This window comes from Rhinolophus sinicus, chromosome 1 (genome assembly GCF_057876585.1).
Source record: "Rhinolophus sinicus isolate RSI-liver-muscle chromosome 1, RSI-T2T, whole genome shotgun sequence".
NCBI lineage: Eukaryota > Metazoa > Chordata > Mammalia > Chiroptera > Rhinolophidae > Rhinolophus > Rhinolophus sinicus.
Genome location: NC_142501.1, coordinates 167769219 through 167790073, shown reverse-complemented (window position 1 = coordinate 167790073; position 20855 = coordinate 167769219). Strand labels below are relative to the sequence as shown.

Here is a 20855-nt window from a genome sequence, read left to right as displayed (position 1 = left end):
TTTCTGTTTTGTTTGTTTATTCTGTTCTTTAGGTTCCACATATAAGTGAGATCATATGGTATTTGTCTTTGTCTATCTGACTTTTTTCACTTAGCATAATGTTCTCTAGGTCCATCCATGTCCTTGCAAATGGTAAGATTTCGTTCTTCTTTATGGCCGAGTAATACTCCATTGTATAAATGTACCACAGTTTCTTTATCCAGTTGTCTAGTGATGAACATTTCAGTTGTTTCCATTTCTTGGCTATTGTGAACAGCACTGCGATAAACATAGGGCTGCATGTAGTTTTTTCAAATTAGTGGTTTGGATTTTTCTGGGTAGATACCCAAGAGTGGAATTGCTGGGTCATAAGGTAGTTCCATTTCCAGTTTTTGAGATACCTCCATACTGATTTCCATAGTGGCTGCACCAATCTGCAATCCCACCAACAGTGCACAAGGGTTCCCTTTTCTCCACACCCTCACCAGGACTTGTTGTTTGTTGATTTATTAATGATAGCCATTCGGACCTGTGTGTGGTGGTATCTAATTGTGGTTTTTATTTGCATTTCTCTGATGATTAGTGATGTTGAGAATTTTTTCATGTGTTTGTTGGCTGTCTCTATGTCCTCTTTAGAAAAATGTCTCTTCATGTCCAATACCTATTTTTTAAATTGGGTTGTTTGTTTTTTTGGTGTTGAGCTGTATGAGTTTTTTAAAATAAATTTTGGATATTAACCCTTTGTTAGATGTATCATTGGAAAAAATCTTCTCCCATTCAGTAGGATGCCTTTTTGTTTTATTGATGGTTTCCTTTGCTATGAAAAAACTTTTTAGTTTCATGTAATCCCATATGTCTATTTTTCTTTTGCTTCCCTTGCCCGAGGGAATATATCAGTAAAAATATTACTAAGGGTAACGTCTGCAAATTTACTTCCTATATTTTCTTCTAGGAGTTTTATGGTTTCAGATTTTACATTTAAGTCTTTAATCCATTTTGAATTTGTTCTTGTATATGATGTAAGGAAGTGGTCCAGCTTCATTTTTTTTAATGTGTCTGTCAAGTTTTCCCAGCACCACTTACTAAATAGACTGGCTTTATCCCAATGTAAATTCTTGCTTCCATTGTTGTAGATTAAATGACCATATAAGTATGGATTTATTTCTGGGCTCTCTATTCTGTTCCATTGATCTATGTGTCTGTTTTTATGCCAACACCATGCTGTTTTGATTACTGTAGCCTTGTAGTATAATTTGATGTCAGGTAGCATGATAGCTCCCACTTTGTTCTTATTTCTCAAGATTGCCGTGCTACTTGGGGTCTTTTATGGTTCCATATAAATTTTAGGATTATATGTTCTAGTTCTGTGAAAAATGTCATTGGTGATTTGATAGGGATTGCGTCGAATCAATATATTGCCATAGGCAGTGTGGACATTTTAACTATATTAATGCTTCCTATCCATGAGCATGATATGTGTTTCCATTTATTTGTATCTTCTTTAATTTCTCTCTTCAATGTCTTATAATTTTCTGAGTACAGGTTTTTTATTCCTTGGTTAAATTTATTCCTAAGTATTTTATTTGTTGAGGATTTTTGCATCTATGTTTATTAGGGATATTGGCCTATAGTTTTCTTTCTTTTTTTTTTTTTATAATGTCTTTGTCTGATTTTGGGATCAAGGTGATAGTGGCCACATAAAAAGAGTTTGGGAGTTTTCCCTCCTTCTGGATTTTTTGATATAGTTTGAGGAGAATAGGTGATAGTTCTTTTTTGGATGTTTGGTAAAATTCACCTGTAAAGCCATCTGGTCCAGGTCTTGTGTTTGTTGGGAAGTTGTTGATTACCGATTCAATTTCACTGGTAGTAATCAGTCTATTCAGTTTCCGTTTCTCCTTGAGTTAGCCTTGGAATGTTGTATGCTTTTAGAAAATTATCCATTTCTTCCAGATTGTTTAATTTGTTGGCATATAGTTGCTTGTAGTATTTTCTTAAATTTTTTTTTGTATTTTTGTGGCGTCTGTTGTCACTTCTCTTTCATTTCTGATTTTATTAGTTTGGTCTCTCTCTCTCTCTCTCTCTCTCTCTCTCTCTCTCTCTCTCTCTCTCTCTCTCTCTCTCTCTCTCTGATGAGTCTGGCTAAAGGTTTGTCGATTTTGCTTATCTTCTCATCAAACCAGCTCTTGGTTTCATTGATCTTTTGTATTGTGTTTCTTGTTTGTTTGTTTTCATTTATTTCCGCTCTGTACTCCCTTTGGGCTTATTTTGCTGTTCTCTTTCCAGTTCTCTTAGGTGTAAGGATAAACCATTGATTTGAGATTTTTCTTATTTCTTTAGGTAGGCCTGCATTGCTATAAATTTCCCTCTTAGGATTGCTTTCACTGCATCCCACAGTGTGTTTTCATTTTTGTTTGTCTGAGGTATCTTTTGATTTCTTCCTTGATCTCATTGTTATTTCTCATTCATTATTTAGTAACATGTTATTCAGCCTCCATGTATTTATGTGTTTTCTAGTTTTTTTCTTGTAATTGATTTCTAATTTCATAGCACTGTGGTCAGAGAAGACGCTTGATATGATTTCAATTTTCTTAAATTTATTGAGACTTGTTTTATGGCCTAACATGTGGTCTGTCTTGGAAAATGTTCCATATGCACTTGAGAAGAATGTATATTCTGCAGCTTTGGGGTGAAATGCTCTAAAAATATCAATTAAATTAAACTGTTCTAATGTGTCATTTAAGGCTGCTGTTTCCATATAGATTTTCTGTCTGGAGGATCTTTCCCTTGTTGTCAGAGGTGTGTTGAAGTCCCCTACTATGATAGTGTTACTGTTGATCTTTGTCTTTATGTCAGTCAATATCTATTTTATATATTTAGGTGCTCCTATGTTGGGTGCGTAGATGTTTACTAGGGTTATGTCCTCTTGTGGGATCAATCCCTTTATTATTATGTAGTGCCCTTTGTCTTTTATTACATTCTTCATTTTAAAATCTATTTTGTCAGATATAAATATTGCTCATTTCCATTTGCATGAAATATCTTACCTCATCCCTTTACTTTCAACCTGTGTGTGTCTTTTGATCTGAGGTGAGTCTCTTGTATACAGCATATGCTAGGATCTTGTTTTTTTATCCACTCAGCCACCCTATGTCTTTTGATAGGAGCATTTAATCCATTTACATTTGAAGTGATTATTGATAGGTACATAGTTATTGCCATTTTGTTGTTTTTATTTCTGGTCTTCATTAATTAGATTGTTTTCATCTTTCTTCTGCTTACAGAAGCCCTTTTAACATTTCCTGCAATGCTGGCTTTGTGGTAATGAATTCCTTCAGCTTATTCTTTTCTGAGAAGTTCTTTATCTCTCCTTCAATTTTAAATAATAGCCTTGCTGGATGAAGCAATCTAGGTTGTAGGCCTTTGTTTTTCATCACATTGAATACCTCCTGCCACTCCCTTCTGGCCTGCAAAATTTCTGTAGAAAAGTCAGCTGATAGTCTTATGGAAGTTCCCTTGTAAGTAACTATCTGTCTCTTGCTGCTTTTAGGATTCTCTCTTTGTCTTTAACCTTTGCCATTTTAACTATAATGTGTCTTAGTGTGGGCCTGTTTGGGTTCATCTTGGTTGGAACTCTGTGCACTTCCTGGGCTTGTATGTCGATTTCCTTCACCAGTTTAGGGAAGTTTTCAGTCATTATTTCATCATATATATTCTTGATCACTTGCTTCCTCTTTTCTCCTGGTATTCCTGTGATGCACATGTTGTTGCACTTGATGTTATCCCACAGGTCTCTTAAACTATTTCATTGTTTTTTATTCTTTTTTTCTTTTTGTTGTTCCGATTGAGTGATCTTTGTTATCTTGTCTCCTAAATTGCCGATTTGATCCCCTGCTTCATTTAATCTGCTGGTAACTCCTTTGGTCTGGAGTTGGCTTATGGGTGGGTTGATGCTTGTGCCACTTGGGTTGGGCCCTCATGCAGGGTGATTTGAGTGTGTTCTTTATTTCAGTTATTGTATTCTTTAGTTCTAACTGGTTGTTTTTTTTATGATTTCTCTATCCTTCTTTAGGTTCTCACTAAGTTCCTTAAACATTCTTATCATCAGTGTTCTAAACTCTGTCTCTGATAAATTGGTTACCTCTATTTCATTTAGTTCCAATTCTGGAGGCTACTTCTGATCTTTTATTTGGGACATAATTCTTTGTTTCCTCATTCTGGCTGACTCTCTGGGTTTGCTTCGATGTATTAGGTGGATTCCCTAGGTCTCTCAGTCTTTGCTGGGTGCTCTTACATAGAATGTGTTGTTTATATTTGTATTGCACAGTCTCCTTATTCTCCTGTGCATGTGTTCCAGAGATGTCCCTTGTGTTGTGTGTATTCCCCTGTTGAATTGAGCTTTAATTGCTTTTGGCTTGTCAGTGGGTGAGATTGATTCCCAGGCTGAGTAGCTATGAGAATTGGCTATGCCCACAATGTATGTGCTGCTGTGTGAGGGTTGACCCCTCAGATGAGGCTTGGCCCCTATGGGCTCTTGTGCCTGTAGAGAATTCTTTTGGGTGTGTCACTTGTAGGTCAAACCCCACAATGCTCTGATTTGGTCTGGAGTTGGCCTATGTGTGTGTGTTGATTCTTGTGCCACTTGGGCTGGGCCCTCATGCAGGGCAATTTCAGGACAAAAAAAAACAACAACAACAACAAAAATACACTCACATGTAAAAACAACCAACAACAATACTCAACACAAACAAAAATATCAAAAATACAAAAATCAAAACAAAAAATAGCAACAACCCCCCAAAAAATCAATACAAAAAAATGGAAAGAAGGAGGAAAAGGAAAACAAGGAAAAGAAAAAAGAAAAGGAGAGAGAGAGAAAGTAGGGGGGAAAAAAAAAATATATATATATATATATTTTTTTCTGATCTATCTATCTATCTATCTATCTATCTATCTATCTATCTATCTATCTATCTATCTATCTATCATCTATCTATCTATCTAACTAAATATATATTTTAGTTAACTAAAAATGATAATAATAAGAAAACAAAAAAAACAGTACCAGTCTTGGCTTAAGCCCACCAAGCTATCTCCAGTTTGCCCTCCGTTGTACAAAGACTCCTTTGCATCTTGTGGAGGCAGAGCCGGCTACCTGGTATCCAGAGTGACCCTGGCACTGCAGTTCTAGATGAATGGGGCTATGGGATATGGTTGGTAGTTTTTACAAACTCAGTGCAGTTTCTGCTCTCACCTGCACAAACGCACACTGAGAGCACAACAGCCAGCCACTGGGAGGTGGGCTTATTCCCTGTGTCCAGGTCTCCTGAGTCTTATGGCATTTCTTCTGTTGGGGGTATGTGGAGGGTGTGAGATTTCTGAGCTTCTAAAAGCCCAGTGCTGCCTCTACCACCTGCTGCTGACTGCTGTGTGTGTCTCAGTATCTCTAATTGCCCTGCCAGGAGTTGCCCAGAAAAGGTGGGGACTGGGTAGGCAGGTGCCTTTGTCTCCCTGGCCAGCCCAGCAGTGTCACAGTCTTCCCAGCCTCTTCCCTAGGCCACAGCTGCAACCTGGCTTTTTCCAGTTCTTGAGGGCTGCAGCTCCTCTGTAATCTGACACTACTCCTTTCCATTCAGGGACCAGTTTAAGACTCTGGAAGGGTGGAGGTAGGATTGCTGTGGAAGAGTGGGCTGAGGGATCCGAGTAAGGCATTTTCTCTGCTTTCTGTCTGACTGAAAGAGCCCAGCTGCATTTCTCAGTTGAGGCCTCTGCTTCCAACGCTGGGCACTGCCGTCCTATATGATGATCTCTCGGCAAGACTGTGGGGCACAGGGAGAGAGCCCACAGCCTGGCTGTTGTGATCTCGGGTCTGCGTCCTGAGGTCCCGCATGTCCACAGCTGCAATTGCTAGCCCTGTGTCCGCACTTCTCCCTTCCCTCTTCCCCCGCTCTCCCAGTTTGCCCATCTTCAGGTAATCTTCATGTGAGTCTCTTAGCTGTTCTGTGCGATGAGCAGAGAATCCTTCGGTGAGTTATAGATGTTTAATTTGTGGTAACTTCCAGGGGAGAACTCAAGAAGCTCACCTCACTGCTGCCATTTCTATGATGTCACTCTCCCACCCTATGTCTTTTGATTGGAACATTTAATCCATTTACATTTAAAGTGATTATTGATAGGTACATAGTTATTGCCATTTTATTATTCATATTTCTGGTCTTCGTTAGTTAGTTTGTTTTCACCTTTCTTCTGCTTAAAGAACCCCTTTTAACATTTTCTGCAGTACTGGCTTGGTGGTAATGAATTCCTTTAGCTTACTCTTCTCTGGGAAGCTCTTTATCTCTCCTTCAATTTTAAATGATAACCTTGCTGGGTAGAGCAATATTGGTTGTAGGCCTTTGGTTTTTCTTTTTATCACTTTGAATATTTCCTGCCACTCCCTCTGGCCCGAAAAGTTTCTGCAGAAATTTGCTGATAGTCTTATGGGAACACCCTTGTAAGTAAATGGGTGTCTTTCTCTTGCTACTTTTAAGATTCTCTCTTAGTCATTTTAACTATGATGTGTTTTGGTGTGGGCCTGTTTAAGTTCATCTTGTTTGGAAGTCTGTGCAGTTCCTGGGCTTGTATGTCACTTTCTTTCACCAGGTTAGGGAAGTTTTCAGTCATTATTTCTTCAAATATGTTCTGGATCTCTTGCTCCCTCTCTTCTCTTTCTGGTATTCCTATGATGCACATGTTGTTGCACTTGATGTTGTCCCCCAGGTCTCTTAAACTATTTCATTGTTTATCTTTTTTCTTTTTGTTGTTCTGATTGGGTGAATACTAACTACTACTTTGTCTTCTAAATTGCTGATTTGACTCTGCTTCATCTAATCTGCTGGTGATGCCTTCTAGTGTATTCTTCACTTCAGTTATTGTACTCTTTATGTCTGACTGGTTATTTTTCATGGTTTTTATATCCTTCTTTATGCTTGCTATCTCTTTATTGAAATTCTCATTAAGTTCCTTCATTATTCTTATCATCAGTATTTTAAACTCTGTACCTGGTAAGTTGTCTCTGTTTCATTTAGTTCCATTTCTTGAAGTTTCTTCTGTTCTTTTATTTGGGACATGTTTCTTTGTTTCCTTATTCTGGCTGTTGCTCTGTGTTTGCTTCTACGGTATGTATTAGGTAGACCACCTATGTCTCTCAGTCTTTGGGTATTGATACTTCTGTAAGCCTTTTTGTATATAAAAATATGATACAAAAGAATATATATTAAGTAATTACAATTAGAGAAACTTCCTAGCAAAAAGACAAAAAAGAAATATACCTAATTTAACAGTTTTTTTCATCATTAATTTGATGATACAATGTATTATCTTTTTCCTATATATTTGCACATTTTTCATAAGTTACAAAAATATATTTATAATTGACAAATAAAAATTTAAAATACGTATAGAATACTTATAATCTGTCTCAGTGTAGGTGTATGAGTCCTCTCCAGATATTTTCACATTTTAATTACATTTTCTCCACAGGCAGGAAATGTCTACCCTCAGAACAAAGAGATGGTATTACTCTCTCTACTTCATTACACTATTTTTTTCTGATTTGTTAGATTTAAATGATAATACTTATTTAGGGTTTATTATTTTTCATCAAATATATCTTACACCCTATCTTTGCTCAAATATGATACAATTTTAATGAGACTTCTTTATCTCTTATTTTATTCAATGATTGTACTGTAGATACTTTTAATAGTAAACTATTTCACAAATTATGCATTATATCACCCATATTGCTTAAGTATAAAGACTATATAAAGAGAAAAATTAAATTGACTCTTTCCAGGGTGCCATGGTTTAATTTTATTTCACAGCATCTCTGGTTCATCTTTCCTTTGTAGTTCTCAAAGCTATTATAACTCAGCAAGTATTTATTGAGCGATTACCATGAGCAAATTTCTTTTCAGAGTTATAAAATCATTATATTGCCACATAATAGATAAATAAAAGAATTCCCTGTTTCCCAAAAATAAGACCTAGCTGGACAATCAGCTCTAATGTGTCTTTTGGATCAAAATTTAATATAAGACCCAGTCTTATTTTACTATAATATAAGACTGGGTCTTTAATATAATATAATATAATATAATATAATATAATATAATATAATATAATATAATATAATGTAATATATAATATAATACTGGGTCTTATATTAATTTTTGCTCCAAAAGATGCATTAGAGCTGATTGTCCGGCTAGGTCTTATTTTTGGGGAAACAGGGTTTTTGCAAATTAATCTAAGTTAATAATTTAGAGTTCTTATTTGTAGTTTCCTAGGTAAGCAAGCCTGCAGGAAAGTAAACACAATCAAAAGGTATGGTCTGGCTTCTATTTTTTTTTTTTGGTCTATGGTAACTTTCATCAAAAGTCCAACTGGCTTTTCTATATGGATTTTAACTTGATGTCATATTAATGACTATGTAATAATATTTACTTAATAGTCCTTCCTTTCTCCAGAGCTATAGTCTCCAAGTAAATGGGATTTCAGGGCTTCACGTCAACCCATATTTCTGGGATAGAATCCTTACATGTGTTTGCTTTTAAAGTTCCCTGCATTAAAAGCATCCAGGATCAGATCATTACATTACAGGGTTTTGCTCATCTGCCTTCTCCACAGAACAGTGGTCTTCAACCCTTTATTACACAGTCTCCAGGAAGCTTTTAAAAAATACCAATGTCTTGGCTCCACCCAATGCCACTAAATTACAATATTGGAGGTGTAGGGGGTGACTGGGGTTTTCAGTGGGGTTTTTAGTTTGTATTCTTTGAAGAACATTAATTTCTAAATTAAAGTGAGATTTGTTAACTACAGCACTAACTGTGAGTAACTTGTGACCTGGGACTCTGTGCTGTTATGCTTTGATTTTCACCATCTAATAGAGTGCCCTGTATTAGTTGTTCTGTGAAGTCTTTTCAAATGAATGATGCACTAGACATCCTTATTGTATTTGCCCATGCCCGCATCTTGAGTGACATAACGCTGAGTCTAGTTCCAGATTTAGTCATGTTGGCCTTCATTTCCTTAGCACAGGTGCAGCAGTGAACAGCAGTGAGAGTCTCCCCCCATCTTCGTCCGTCAATGACATCTCCTCCATGTCCACCGACCAGACCCTGGCATCTGACACTGACAGCAGCCTGGAAGCCTCGGCAGGACCCCTGGGTTGTTGCAGGTGACTAGCCGCCTGCCTGCGAAACCCAGCGTTCTTCAGGAGATGATGTGATGGCAGTGACACACACACACACACACACACACACACACACACACACACACACATGCACACACATGCACGCGCGCGCACACACACACACACAGACACTCATGCGCACATGGAGACACGCAATGACAAGAAAACAGCAAGGGAGAGAATCCACGCCTAAAATTGAAACAAATCTTTCAGCCTGCTTCTTCTCCAGAGTTCTGTATTGCAGCTAAGCCAAATGTATATTTAACTTCTAGTTGCTCTTGCTTTGGTCTTCTTCCAACAATGCTTACTACGGAAAGCAAATCAAATACAATTAGAGAAGCCTTTTCCATAAAGTATAATTTTAATGGCTGCAAAACCAACAACCTGTAACTGCCCTTTCAAATGGCATGACAAGGTGTGCAGTGGCCCCATCCAGCATGTGTGTGTCTCTATCTTGCATCTACCTGCTCCTTTTGGCCTAGTCAGATGGATGTAGATACAGATCCGCATGTGTCTGTATTCACACAACACTACTAACTTAGAGATGCTACTGTCAGTGTCCTCAGGGCTCCACCAAGGCGTCATGCACTGGGGTACCACATGGTCCATTTCCTGTGATCTCTTACTCTGACATAAACCCATCTGTAATATATTGCCAGTATATAAGCTGTTTAGTTTGTTAATTGATTAAGCTGTATGTCTTATAAGAAAACATGTAAAGGGGGAAAATATGGGGGGAGTGAGCTCTCTCGGACCCTTGAAGATGTAGCTTCCAAATTTGAACTGATTAAATGGCACCTGTATACCAATTTGTAGAAAGAACATATGTGATGCTTTGATGCTTATGTACAATGTGGGGGCGGGAGGGGGTAACAGTTTCCAGGCATTAAATGGTTTGGCCTTCAGAAGAAAGGTGGGACAGGGAGTGGGTAGGACTGACGAGAGAGCAGTGTTGCAGTGTGGAAGAGGACGTAAAGGAGATTATTGCCTGACTACTAGGAGACACCGACATCCATATTTTAGAGAGTTGACTCCATTTGTAATTTATAAATTATGTGTCACAACTGGGCAGAGAATGACAGGTGAGGCAGGGGTATTGTGTACATATCCGATGGTAAGACTTATTCCCTGGAACAGGGTGGTATGCCTCTGTGTAACGTCCTTAACAGAAAATGAGCCTACTGAGACTGTCTTCAGACTGTGAGTCGTGTTTTGCATGAGTGTGCTACTTCCCAGGTTCATACCCTGCCAAGGTTTTATTTTAAGAAAAAAATATATTGCTTCCCTCTTCTGGAATTAAAACAAACAAACAAACAAACAAACAAACAAAAAACAAAAAAAAACAAACAAAAAACTCCCAAAGCACAGGGTAATCCTCAGGTCAGCACTTGAAACCATTTCCACAGACATTATTATTTCTCAGGAGTTTCCCTGACTATTAATATGACTGATGTTTTATGTTTATTTTCATAAATTTGAATATCCGAGAAGGGCTGATAATCCGAGTTTTGTACCGCAGTCTATGTGACAGCAATAACTCTGCCCATAAGTTACTGCTGCTAAACAGCTTTAGCAATATGAGTTTGTCTTAAAGCCATGAAGAATTTATGTCAATGTTTAGCAAAGTCACCTGAATTTAGCTCAGATTAAATGAAAGTGCTTTCCTTGGCACCAAAGGAGGCACTATGAAACATCTGGGTTATATATGAGGCAAAACCAGGGGGACTTCTCAGCAATAATAGGGACCAGGCCAGGCTTCCCTTCTCATTTACTATGGTGAACTAGCCATCACAGCTCTTTGCACTCTGATCATTTTGGTGCTCACCAGTGTGGTGGTATTTCACCTGAAGGAGAAGTGAAATGCATGAAATGGATGCATGATGAGTGTGATATGACTGGCAGATGGAATCTCTTCAAAATAGAGCAAACACAAATGCCAGTGCTCTGAAAACTGCCTTAAATACAACAAGAGGGAAGCTTTGTCTCTTTTTTAAGCAATAGAGTCAGCCCCCACCATCACCGTGGGAGCAATGCTGTCATTTATAGGATTGTTTCACACAGTAGAATACATGACAAGAGGTCATTTGTTTAAAATGGGGAGAAAAAGACATTAGACTGTGCAGCTTGTCCCCTGGAATAAAAGAAGTCCAGTTTCTCTATACTGCTGCCATTGTTTTTGGTTAATATTGCAGATGACTGGATTTTTTAAATGTTTCCACATTCACATGAGCTCTCTCACCTTTCTTTCTGTCACACTTCCCTTCACAGCCCCTTAAAAAACAACCCAAAAAGTTCTCTTCTCTGTATACCTTATTCTTTCCTTATCTCCTTTGCATTTCTTCTCTTGCTTCACCTGTGGCCACTCTACTCCCAGCTTCCTAGTACTTGGCAATTAAGTGCAGACATCAGGCAGCTCTTGAAAGAAAGTGAGTTGCAAGGGGAATTTCATCAGCCACAAAATGACATCTCCTTCTGACACAAAAAGGCAGAAAGAGATCTCCAACCAGCATCTTAGAAGTGCTTGACAGTTAGATCCTCTCTCCTGCGTGCAGAAGTAGTGATATTTTTTCCCCTGCAGATTAAACCAGGCAAGAACTAGACAATGCCCCTCTGCTGTGTTACTACCTTCCCTAAACTCTACTAGTGTGATCTCTCCTGTTGTCTGGCTTTTGGGAGCTGATTACCTGTAGCCAGATCTCCCTTATGCACAAGAGAAAAAAATGAAACAAATCCCTCAAATTGGAGTATCATGTACAAATAGAGCTAAGGGTTTGATTTCTTGACTGCTTAAAAGATTGATTTTACTAGGCTATCAAAGCAAGATGGGTGATGATGGGATAACAAAGAGAATCATTATTTCAAAAGCCCACCAGCCCTTCCTGATCGTGGGTTCACTTTATTATAATATCTTCACGAGGTGGATTATGTTATTATCAAATTTACAGAATGTATTATGTTCTGCATTGAGTCTTCTTTTCTTAAAAAAAAATATATTCCTAGATAGTCACCTGTTACTACAAAAGACTCTCTTGCTTTTTAGGCAGAGAGGTGTCAAGTCACGTGGATTATATTTTTTTAAAAGTGAAGGTCCTGCCTGTGGTTGAGGTTAATTTTGGAATGTGAAGTTGGCACTCTGAGATGCCTAACCTTCTGTCACTACCTCTAAGGTATCGGTTTTGCAATGATCCTTATTGTGTAGGAGGCATGGATGTGTGCCCACAGGCAGGAAGAATGAAATTGTTGGGAGAGTTTGGCAAAACCCACCATCCCTTTGATATTTTATATGTATTTTGTGGGTCAGTGTGTTGATTTAAAAAAAAAAAAAAAAAGCATTGTCCTTGCAAGCAAATTTCTTCTTGTGAAATAAAAACCAATAATAATCTTGCATCTTCAAGAATCTGATGACTGAGCTTTGGAGGAATGTGTACCACAGGTGGGCCAGCGCCTGGCCAATTCCTTCCAGGTGGAGTAAGCTATTTAATTGAAGGCTGAGGAGCAGGATCATTTTTTTTTTCAATCTGTTATTATTATCAGAAAAATATTACCTAAGGATACTGATAACAGCTGACGGGTAAGTCAGAAAATAGACCTTGACAAATGGATTAGATGAAAATACATAAATTCTTTTATGACTGCCGGGGGCGGGGGGGGGGAATAAGCAAAACTTACTTTCAAATTTTAAATATTCATTGCAAAATCTAAACTATATAAAACCTATTTTTATTTCATTCTCTTAACATATGACAATCTAAATCTTAAAAGCAGTACGTTCTGTAAAGAATGTTGTCAGCCAGCTTTGCTGAAATATTTATCTTCTACAGCTCAGAGAAAGTAATAAAACTGCTCCAGGAATCTTTGATCCCAATCACTTTGGGTCTGAAGTGGAATCTGACTCTTCTCTCACAAACCTTCACCCCCCCCTGCCCCATCCCCCCCGCCCCCCCCACACACATAAATTTTAATTATGAGAGCCCAACATTTTCCACAGATATCATTAAACCAAGCAGGGAAACTCCTTCTTGTAAAAACAAACAAGTTACAATGTAAATAGTTACATTAGTTATTCTCCATGTGATTAAAATATAAGATTTTGTTATTTCTTTTGGCACTTAGACAGTCCTTTCACTGTCTAAAATGGTTTACTTTGACCCATTTCCTTGGTCAGTCAAGCTGAAATGGAAGGACTCTGTTTGTACATGGACTTCTGTATATTTAACTTTTGATTCTTTGGGACCAACGGCCAGTATATTCTAATGGAAACATCTCCCAACCTTTATCTGGCATTAAACTGTTCGCCTTGCCATGTCTGTCTCGCAACAAGACCTAACTTGCTCCTGCTTATTACTCTGCATGATTGGACTCCAAAGATTATTCCCAGTGATGAGGATTGTCTTGTGTCAGTGTTTATAAAATGGATGTAAAGCACACACACATTCCCGTACAACTCACTTTTAAGGTCTAGATCAATCCTGGAGGGCAAACCCATGCACATGCAGTTTCTTTGTAATGTCTTAGTGGTGAGAACTAAAAGTCAGTCTGATAGATTTTTAATAAGGATTTGAAATTACTTAATTCAGTTCTGTGTTCTTTCTCACTTTTTTTGTTTGTTTCTACTTTTTTTCTTTGTTTTCAAAATGTCGGTGGAACAAGAGGGCGGATGGGGGTTGAACTTTGGCTTTTTTGGACACTTTGTAGATGGCTACTGAGTCAATCAATACATTGTAATTTCTGTTTCTTATGAATTATTAAAAACCAGAGCAAATCTGCCTCCCTTAACATAAAACCAAATTCAAATCCAGACTCTGTTGGAGTTTGCCTGTTGATAGTGGCTGTCGTGGGTTGTCTTGGGTTTCATGTCTTGACAGTAGCTCTCTGAAGCATCTCACATGGTTTCATAGTGTGGTCTGATTGTGCCAGGGAATAAATAAGAAATGAGCAATGAACTACTTTCTCACTGTGGTTAAACCGTGTGTAATATAGAGGTGACTTGTAGGAGGCTGTTTTCATTTGATAGTGGTTTCCTCTAAAAAATGACCTTCGTTTTTCTCTGGGGATACTAGTTGTATATCTGTAATTCATCAAGTTTCCTTTAAGGTATAGAATCAGTGAAGGGAAAAAAAATCATTTTCTGGGAGCATTAGGTGAATAGAACAGGGTTGAATACCCTCATTTAATTTATCAGGATTTTTAATCAGTTTGATTATTACCCAAGAGCAAAGGTAAAAGGTCTTTTTGTCTACATGGGAGCCAACCATCGTATCTCAAGCTCCTTGGTGAATTAAAAAATATATGTGATTTTGCAGCTTGATAAGGAGGTCACCAAACTTGTGTTAGTTTAGCTGGAAGTGTCTGCATAATGTCAAGGAATGCCCCTTCTATTTCTGTAAATAAAACATTTTATTTAACCAATGAACTATTAGAAAATCTGAAATATGAACATACCTATTCTTTTGAGTTAACACAATTTATCCTTTTATTTATAAGGAAAGTAGAAACCAAAAGCCTTTGTTATCTGGCATAGCTTCTATTCTAATTTCAGCCATGGATCTTTACTCTCTTTTAATAAAGTGTAAAAATAGTCAAGTAAATACCTGAAAATATCCACAATATTAAGGGAGGTTGCATTCCACAAGATAGCTCATGGAGAGAAAGGGTCCGAAGGTGTTACCAGGTACCATAAAAAGTTACCAAATATTTGGGAAATTTTGATTCAGTTTGCAGTGAGGAGAAGAAAGGGGTCTTGAAACTACCTTTCTTCTAGATACTTATGTAACAACCAAGCTAGAAGGATGATTCTGTTTGCTCAGTAACTACACCCGGTTGTACCCAAGGTAGCAGGTTTTCACATTACCAATTCATCAGAATGGTATTTTGTACTTGTAATGGGCCTTTCCTCCAAGGGTTTTGAAAGGCATGCCTGGAAGATATTTGCAAGTAGTGAAACACACTGAAAACCGTTCCACCATCTCAGATCACTTTATGTCAAAGACCACTGTATGTAGCAAGTCATCTCTCAGCTGCAGACTGAATTCCATCTGCTCAGTCTTTTAGATCCTTGTGTTCTGATTTAGCTAGTGAAAACAAGCTGTAGAAATGTACATTTCTCAAACACACGAAATATGATGATACACACACAAATGGGAGTCAACTGCCCCTTAGGAATTTCTCACCCTCTCTATGTCACATATTTCTTGCTTTAAAGACATGCTTATCCTGGTATAAAACCCAACAGAAAATAAGTCTGAAATGCAATTTAGAAAATTCAAGTTTCACTCCAAGGAGTGGGTGGCCGGCTTCATTTCCTTGTTTCTGAACTTCCGGTACTGTCATTCCCTGGATCTTGTCTGGAATCTTTCTCTTTATTCAATAGTCCAGATTGTTTGTAACTTAAAAGCAAGTGCAAAAAGTTATTCATTTAAAAAAACTCTCCACACTTGGCTTAGAAAAGTGTCTCACACATACTTTGCCTTCCATTAACACTTTTACATTCACATTGGTGAAAATATTATCTATGAACACTCTTACAAAAAATCAACTTTATAACCCAAATATATGAGTATTTTATGTGGGTGAAAGGAACTAGTAATATTAAAGTATTTCTTTTATAAAAGGAAGAATTCTAAAAAACAATGGCTTTTCCCTTAATGTTAATATATTGCAAACTTGGATTTGGTGCAAATCAAGCTGTAAGAAGATTGCTCTGAATTTCTAGTTTAACTTCTGAGCTACATTAAGTACTACATTCATCACTTCAAAGATATTTATTGAGCATCAATCCATGTGTCCTAGGTAAACGATAAATACAGAATAGGCCTCATCCTTTAAGCTTCCAAGTAAATAAATCTTTCAGTTTAAAAATAAGTGGTTAAAGCAAAACATCTTTATCTCACTTATTTACTTTGTAAACTAATAATGATGTGTTGGAATTAGTGGTGTGACTTGAATGAGTCCATTTTCATTATTCCGGTAAATGAATGAAACAAGAAATCTTCCTTCAATGTTGTCATTTTGTCTAATTAGATGTAAATGTACTTAATGAATTGATATATGATAATTTTGGATATTTTTCATGACATCAGAGGGGACAAAATCATTTTTACAATTTTATTTTTAAAAAAACAGCACGGAGATGAAAAATACAAGTCGGCCTACGTTAACTCAATAAGGAAATATATGTGTCTTCACTCTTGTTCATTTAATTAAAAGGTAGACTGCTACTTTTTGGTCTGTTTTAAAAATATGTCAGTCTCCGGATAAAGGGAGAAATGTAATGACATATTAAGATCTTATCATTGACTTAACGATATCTATAGCCTAGACAAAAATAGGTAAAAGTTCAGAGGCTAAACAACAATAGCAGCCACAACAAAACAGTATGAATGTTTCTTTCTGCATTACACAAAGTTTACTTTGATATATATTTCCTCTGAGAGCTATTGGGCCTGGATACTGAATTTGAGGCTCATATTTCCGGCATCACAATCTCCAAATCAGCAAATAACATCACAATGGATCCTGGAGTCTCTCTGCAGTGACACTTTCATATGAAGATTTAAAAACCAAACAAACAAACAAAAAGCCTCTAAAATGTATTTAGCCTGTGGATGATGATGGTTGGAGCCCTAAAATAACGTAAGGTAGAATGTAGTCATTTATTAGTTTCTACTAAAAGATCCAACTCAGAACATCCCTGAATGTCTAAAACAGAAATTTGACATTGAGCTGTGAACATTCACTCTTCGATTCATGCCACAAGTATAGATTGAGCACTTCAACTGTCCAGTGACTGTCATGGGCACACAGAGCTGTGACGAATCCAGGCAAACTTTGTGCCTCCGTGTGTTCTACATCCTATCTCCATTCTAATGGGGGAGTGAGGTGATGGGAACACTATGCAGACAAAGCAGGTTAAAAGGATAAGTTATAATAAGGGTGCCATTTAGACAAAGCAGTCAGGTCAGGCCTCTCCGAAGAGGTGATATTTGAGCAGAGACCAAACAAAGTAAGGGAGTGAGCCACACGAGGGAAAAGTGTTTCAGACTGAGGGAAAAGCAGGTGCAAAGGCCCCGGAGTAAGAACTTGCTTGTATGTGGGAATGGCAAAGAGTCACGTGGATGACGAAGAACGAACAAGAGAAAGTGTGATAGTAAAGGAAATTGGAGGCATAGACAGGCGTCAGAGCATGTCAAGATCCGGGGATTTTATTCTAAATATGGGAAGGTGATGGATAGATTTGAGCAGGACACTTACATAATTTAAATTTTCTTTTTAAAAGGAGCCCTCTAGCTGCTGGGTGGGGAGAAAGGGTTAGGAAGAAAGGTAAGAATGGAAACATAGAGTCCATTGGAGGGTATAACAGTAGAAAGATGTGATGGAGCTTGGACTAGGAAGTGGAGGTGTTGAGAAGGGGTTGGAGGGGTTGGATTCAGAATATAATAAAGATAGATTGTGAAGGACAAGGTTTGCCAATGAATTGATATGTGATAAGAAAGAAAAAGAAAAAGGTCAGGGATGACTCCAGATTAATATATATATATATATATATATATATATATATATATATATATATATATATATATACACACACACACACACACACACCCACACACACACACACACACCACAAGGTAAATGATGCTGCAGTTGACTGAGATGGTGAACAATGGGTTTGGAGCTGATTTCAGAAGAAAGTCATGCTTTTTATGGAAATGTCAGTTGGAGGAGTTTATTAGATATACAAGTGAAGTAGCAAAAGTATCTACTAGGCTTAAGGGAAAAGATGGGTTGAAAAATGTGAGAGTAATCAGGTTATAAGTATTATTTAAAACCGTAAGATGGCTGGCCCAGTGGAGCGCCGTGCTCCTAACGCTGAAGGCTGCCGGTTCAATTCCCACCTGGGGCCAGTGAGCTGCTCCCTCTACAGCTAAGATTGTGAAGAACAGCTGTCCCTGTGAGCAGCCAGAGGTTGGGGTGGGCTGCCGCAGGCTACATGAGTATCCATGAGCGTCCAGTGGCCAGCGTGAGTGGCCGGCAGCCAGCATGAGCTGCTGTTTGCTGCTGTGTGCTGCCATGGGCTGCTGTGGGCTGCTGTGTGCTGCCATGAGCGGCCAGTGGCCAGCATGAGAGGCTCGCTGTGAGCTGCTGCGAGCAGCTGACCGATGACTGGTGACCGACTGCCTCAGCCGAGGGGAGCAGAAGACTCATAATATCAGCATGGGACAGGGAGCTGTGTCCTACACATCTAGACTGATAAACAACGGCTTGAACCAGAGTGGAGAGAGGAGGCAGAAGAAGGAGAGGGAATCACCCAAGCAAAGTACAAACAAACGTAAGACTGTATTACTGTATGAGACCACCAAGGGACTGAATGTACTGAATAAAGAAGTCCGAAAAGGAGGTACTTCTCACTCCAACATATAAGTCAGAAAACAGGCAAGTGTTCTAAAGAATGTTGTCACGTGGCATGTCATGCAGGGTCTCTGGTCCTGCTCCCCGCATAAGAACACAGGTCATGGTGAGGCCAAAAAGGAACACCAACGGAGCCATAGATGGGGAGTCACAGGAAGTAGGATTCACATGATCTGCAATCTGCCAGCTTCTCTGCCAACCAACCAGCCAGTTCAGTTGGCTAACTGGTTATAGCGGATGGCCAACCAGTCACAGCTGACGGCCATGTACTACCCGAGCCAGCACCTTTCCACATGAGGCTGAGAGCCTGGAAACTGCTCTCTGGGACTCTGTCCCCACAAATGTCCAGTGAGATAGAGAAAAAGCCAGGAGAGTGTGCTTTCCTAGAAGCCAAGTAAATAAAGTATTTCTGAAACGAGGGAATCTGCAACTGGGACAATGCTACTGCTTTGTGGCTCAGTAAGACCGGGACAAGACATTGGACTTGACTTTGTGATGGTCTTTTCTGACCATGACTAGAACAATTTTTCTACAGGATTGGCAAGAAAGCATGACTCGAATGAGTTCAAAAGAAAAGGGGGGGCTGGCCCAGTGGCTCAGGTGGTTGGAGAGCCGTGCTCCTAACACCAAGGTTGCCGGTTGGATTCTCTCATGGACCAGTGAGCTGCGCCCTCTCCAGCTAAGATTGTGAATAACAGCTCTCCTTGGAGCTGGGCTGGGGTAAGCTGCTGTCCGCTGCTGTTGGCTGCTGTGTGCTGCCATGGGAGCTGCGTGCTACACAACTAGACTGAGAAACAATGGCTTGAAACAGAGTGAGGGGGGAGGCAGAAGAAGGGGGCATAAAAAAGAGAAAATAGGAGGTGAGGAATTAGAAACAAGTACAGAAAATTTTTATTTTTCTAAAAAGTGAGGCTGAAGAATGATGTAGAAATTGGAAATAAATATGAGACGAAGAAAAGATTTTTAAAAAGCTATTACAACATGGGTATATGTTGATGGAACTAACATAGAAAGAGGAAAATTGGTAATGTGAGAGAGAACGAATATTTATTTGAAGGCGCAATGTACTTGAAAAGTCCAGAGGGACAAGGTCCAGTACATGAGCAGAGCAGCTAGTCTGATTGGAGCAGGCTGCGCAGCGAAGCAGGAGGCAAGGTGGGGGGTCCAGGACAGATGGAGATAGTTTGTAGATATGATGGTGGAACATAAGGACACACTTTTCTGATACGTTTTTCTCAGTAAAGACAGAAGTAAGGTTATCCGATGATGAGGAGGGGAAGGGTTTATGTAGGTTTGAGAAGAGAAGTGTGAAATTTACTTTGGAAAATGTGAAGATAATTATTCAACAGTGATGAGAGCCATGTGAGCCACATTTATATAAATATAATGTGAGACAAGTCAACATGGCGGTCTTTTGCTCTCCAGCCATATTTAGCTTCTTACGTGCAGGTTAGGAGTAAGCAGAAATTGAATGTAGCTAATGTTGAGGTTGATTTTGTTTGTTTGTTTGTTTTTCAGATAAGTACAGTGGAGGAAAAGAAGATGAAGGGATTTGAGATTAGAAACAAGACAATAATTATGACGAGGAACCACAAATGCTAAGCTGGTCAAGGAGAGAAACAGTGGCAAGAGAGGGCTCACAGTCAGTGAAAAGTTAGCAAAGATGTTAGTTAGAGATGCTTCGGAGTATCCAAGAATTGTCCCAGTGGGAGAAGAGGTGATAACCAGAGACTGGATGCTTGAAATGGAAATTTTGGTGATGGTGCAGTTATTGGTAAAGATAGGGTGTAAGGTACAGCTGGGCATGGCGGGCTGATGTTTGGACAGAGTGAGAACAAGATTTTGGAAATGAGCAGGTCAAGGAGCTGAGTGGCCACGTTGGTGGATGGTGTATAAGTAGTGGTGAGAGAAATAAAGCATTTGATTAGGTGCTAAAATACTTGGTCATGTGACACGTGCTTCCAAGGAGGTTATCAGGAGGGAGGAGCAAAGATCTGGAAGTTTCAGTACAGAGCAAAGCAAGACCCCTCTCTCCTTTGGGCGAATAACATGCAGGTTGTAGCAAGCAAAAGAGCTGTCCTTGAGAGAGCTGCAAGGAGAGTGATGTCGTCAGGAGGTCTTAGAGAAGATTTGGGGGAGGATGATGACATCTGGAAGATCTCGAAGGTATAATGGAAAGGTTGGAGGAGTGGAGAGGGGATCAAAATTCAACGCAAATGAGGAAATATGCTGA

General features: G+C 38.8%; 1 protein-coding gene across 17 annotated transcripts in view; it reads left to right on the top strand.

Moving 5' to 3' along the window:
* The window catches only part of MAPK10 (mitogen-activated protein kinase 10), a 288604-nt gene extending 278581 nt beyond the window's left edge, over positions 1-10023 (top strand). For 6 of the 17 annotated variants that reach the window (XM_074323972.2, XM_019731285.3, XM_074323980.2 and 3 more), the window contains one exon: positions 9056-10023. In XM_074323972.2, the coding sequence (XP_074180073.1) occupies positions 9056-9072 (17 nt within the window). In that variant the 3' untranslated portion in view covers positions 9073-10023. Of the gene's footprint in view, positions 1-8298; positions 8344-9055 lie in introns of all 17 variants that reach the window. The other 11 variants (XM_019731283.3, XM_019731277.3, XM_019731284.3 and 8 more) reach the window with 7 other exon arrangements.
* Positions 10024-20855: the final 10832 nt, after the last annotated feature.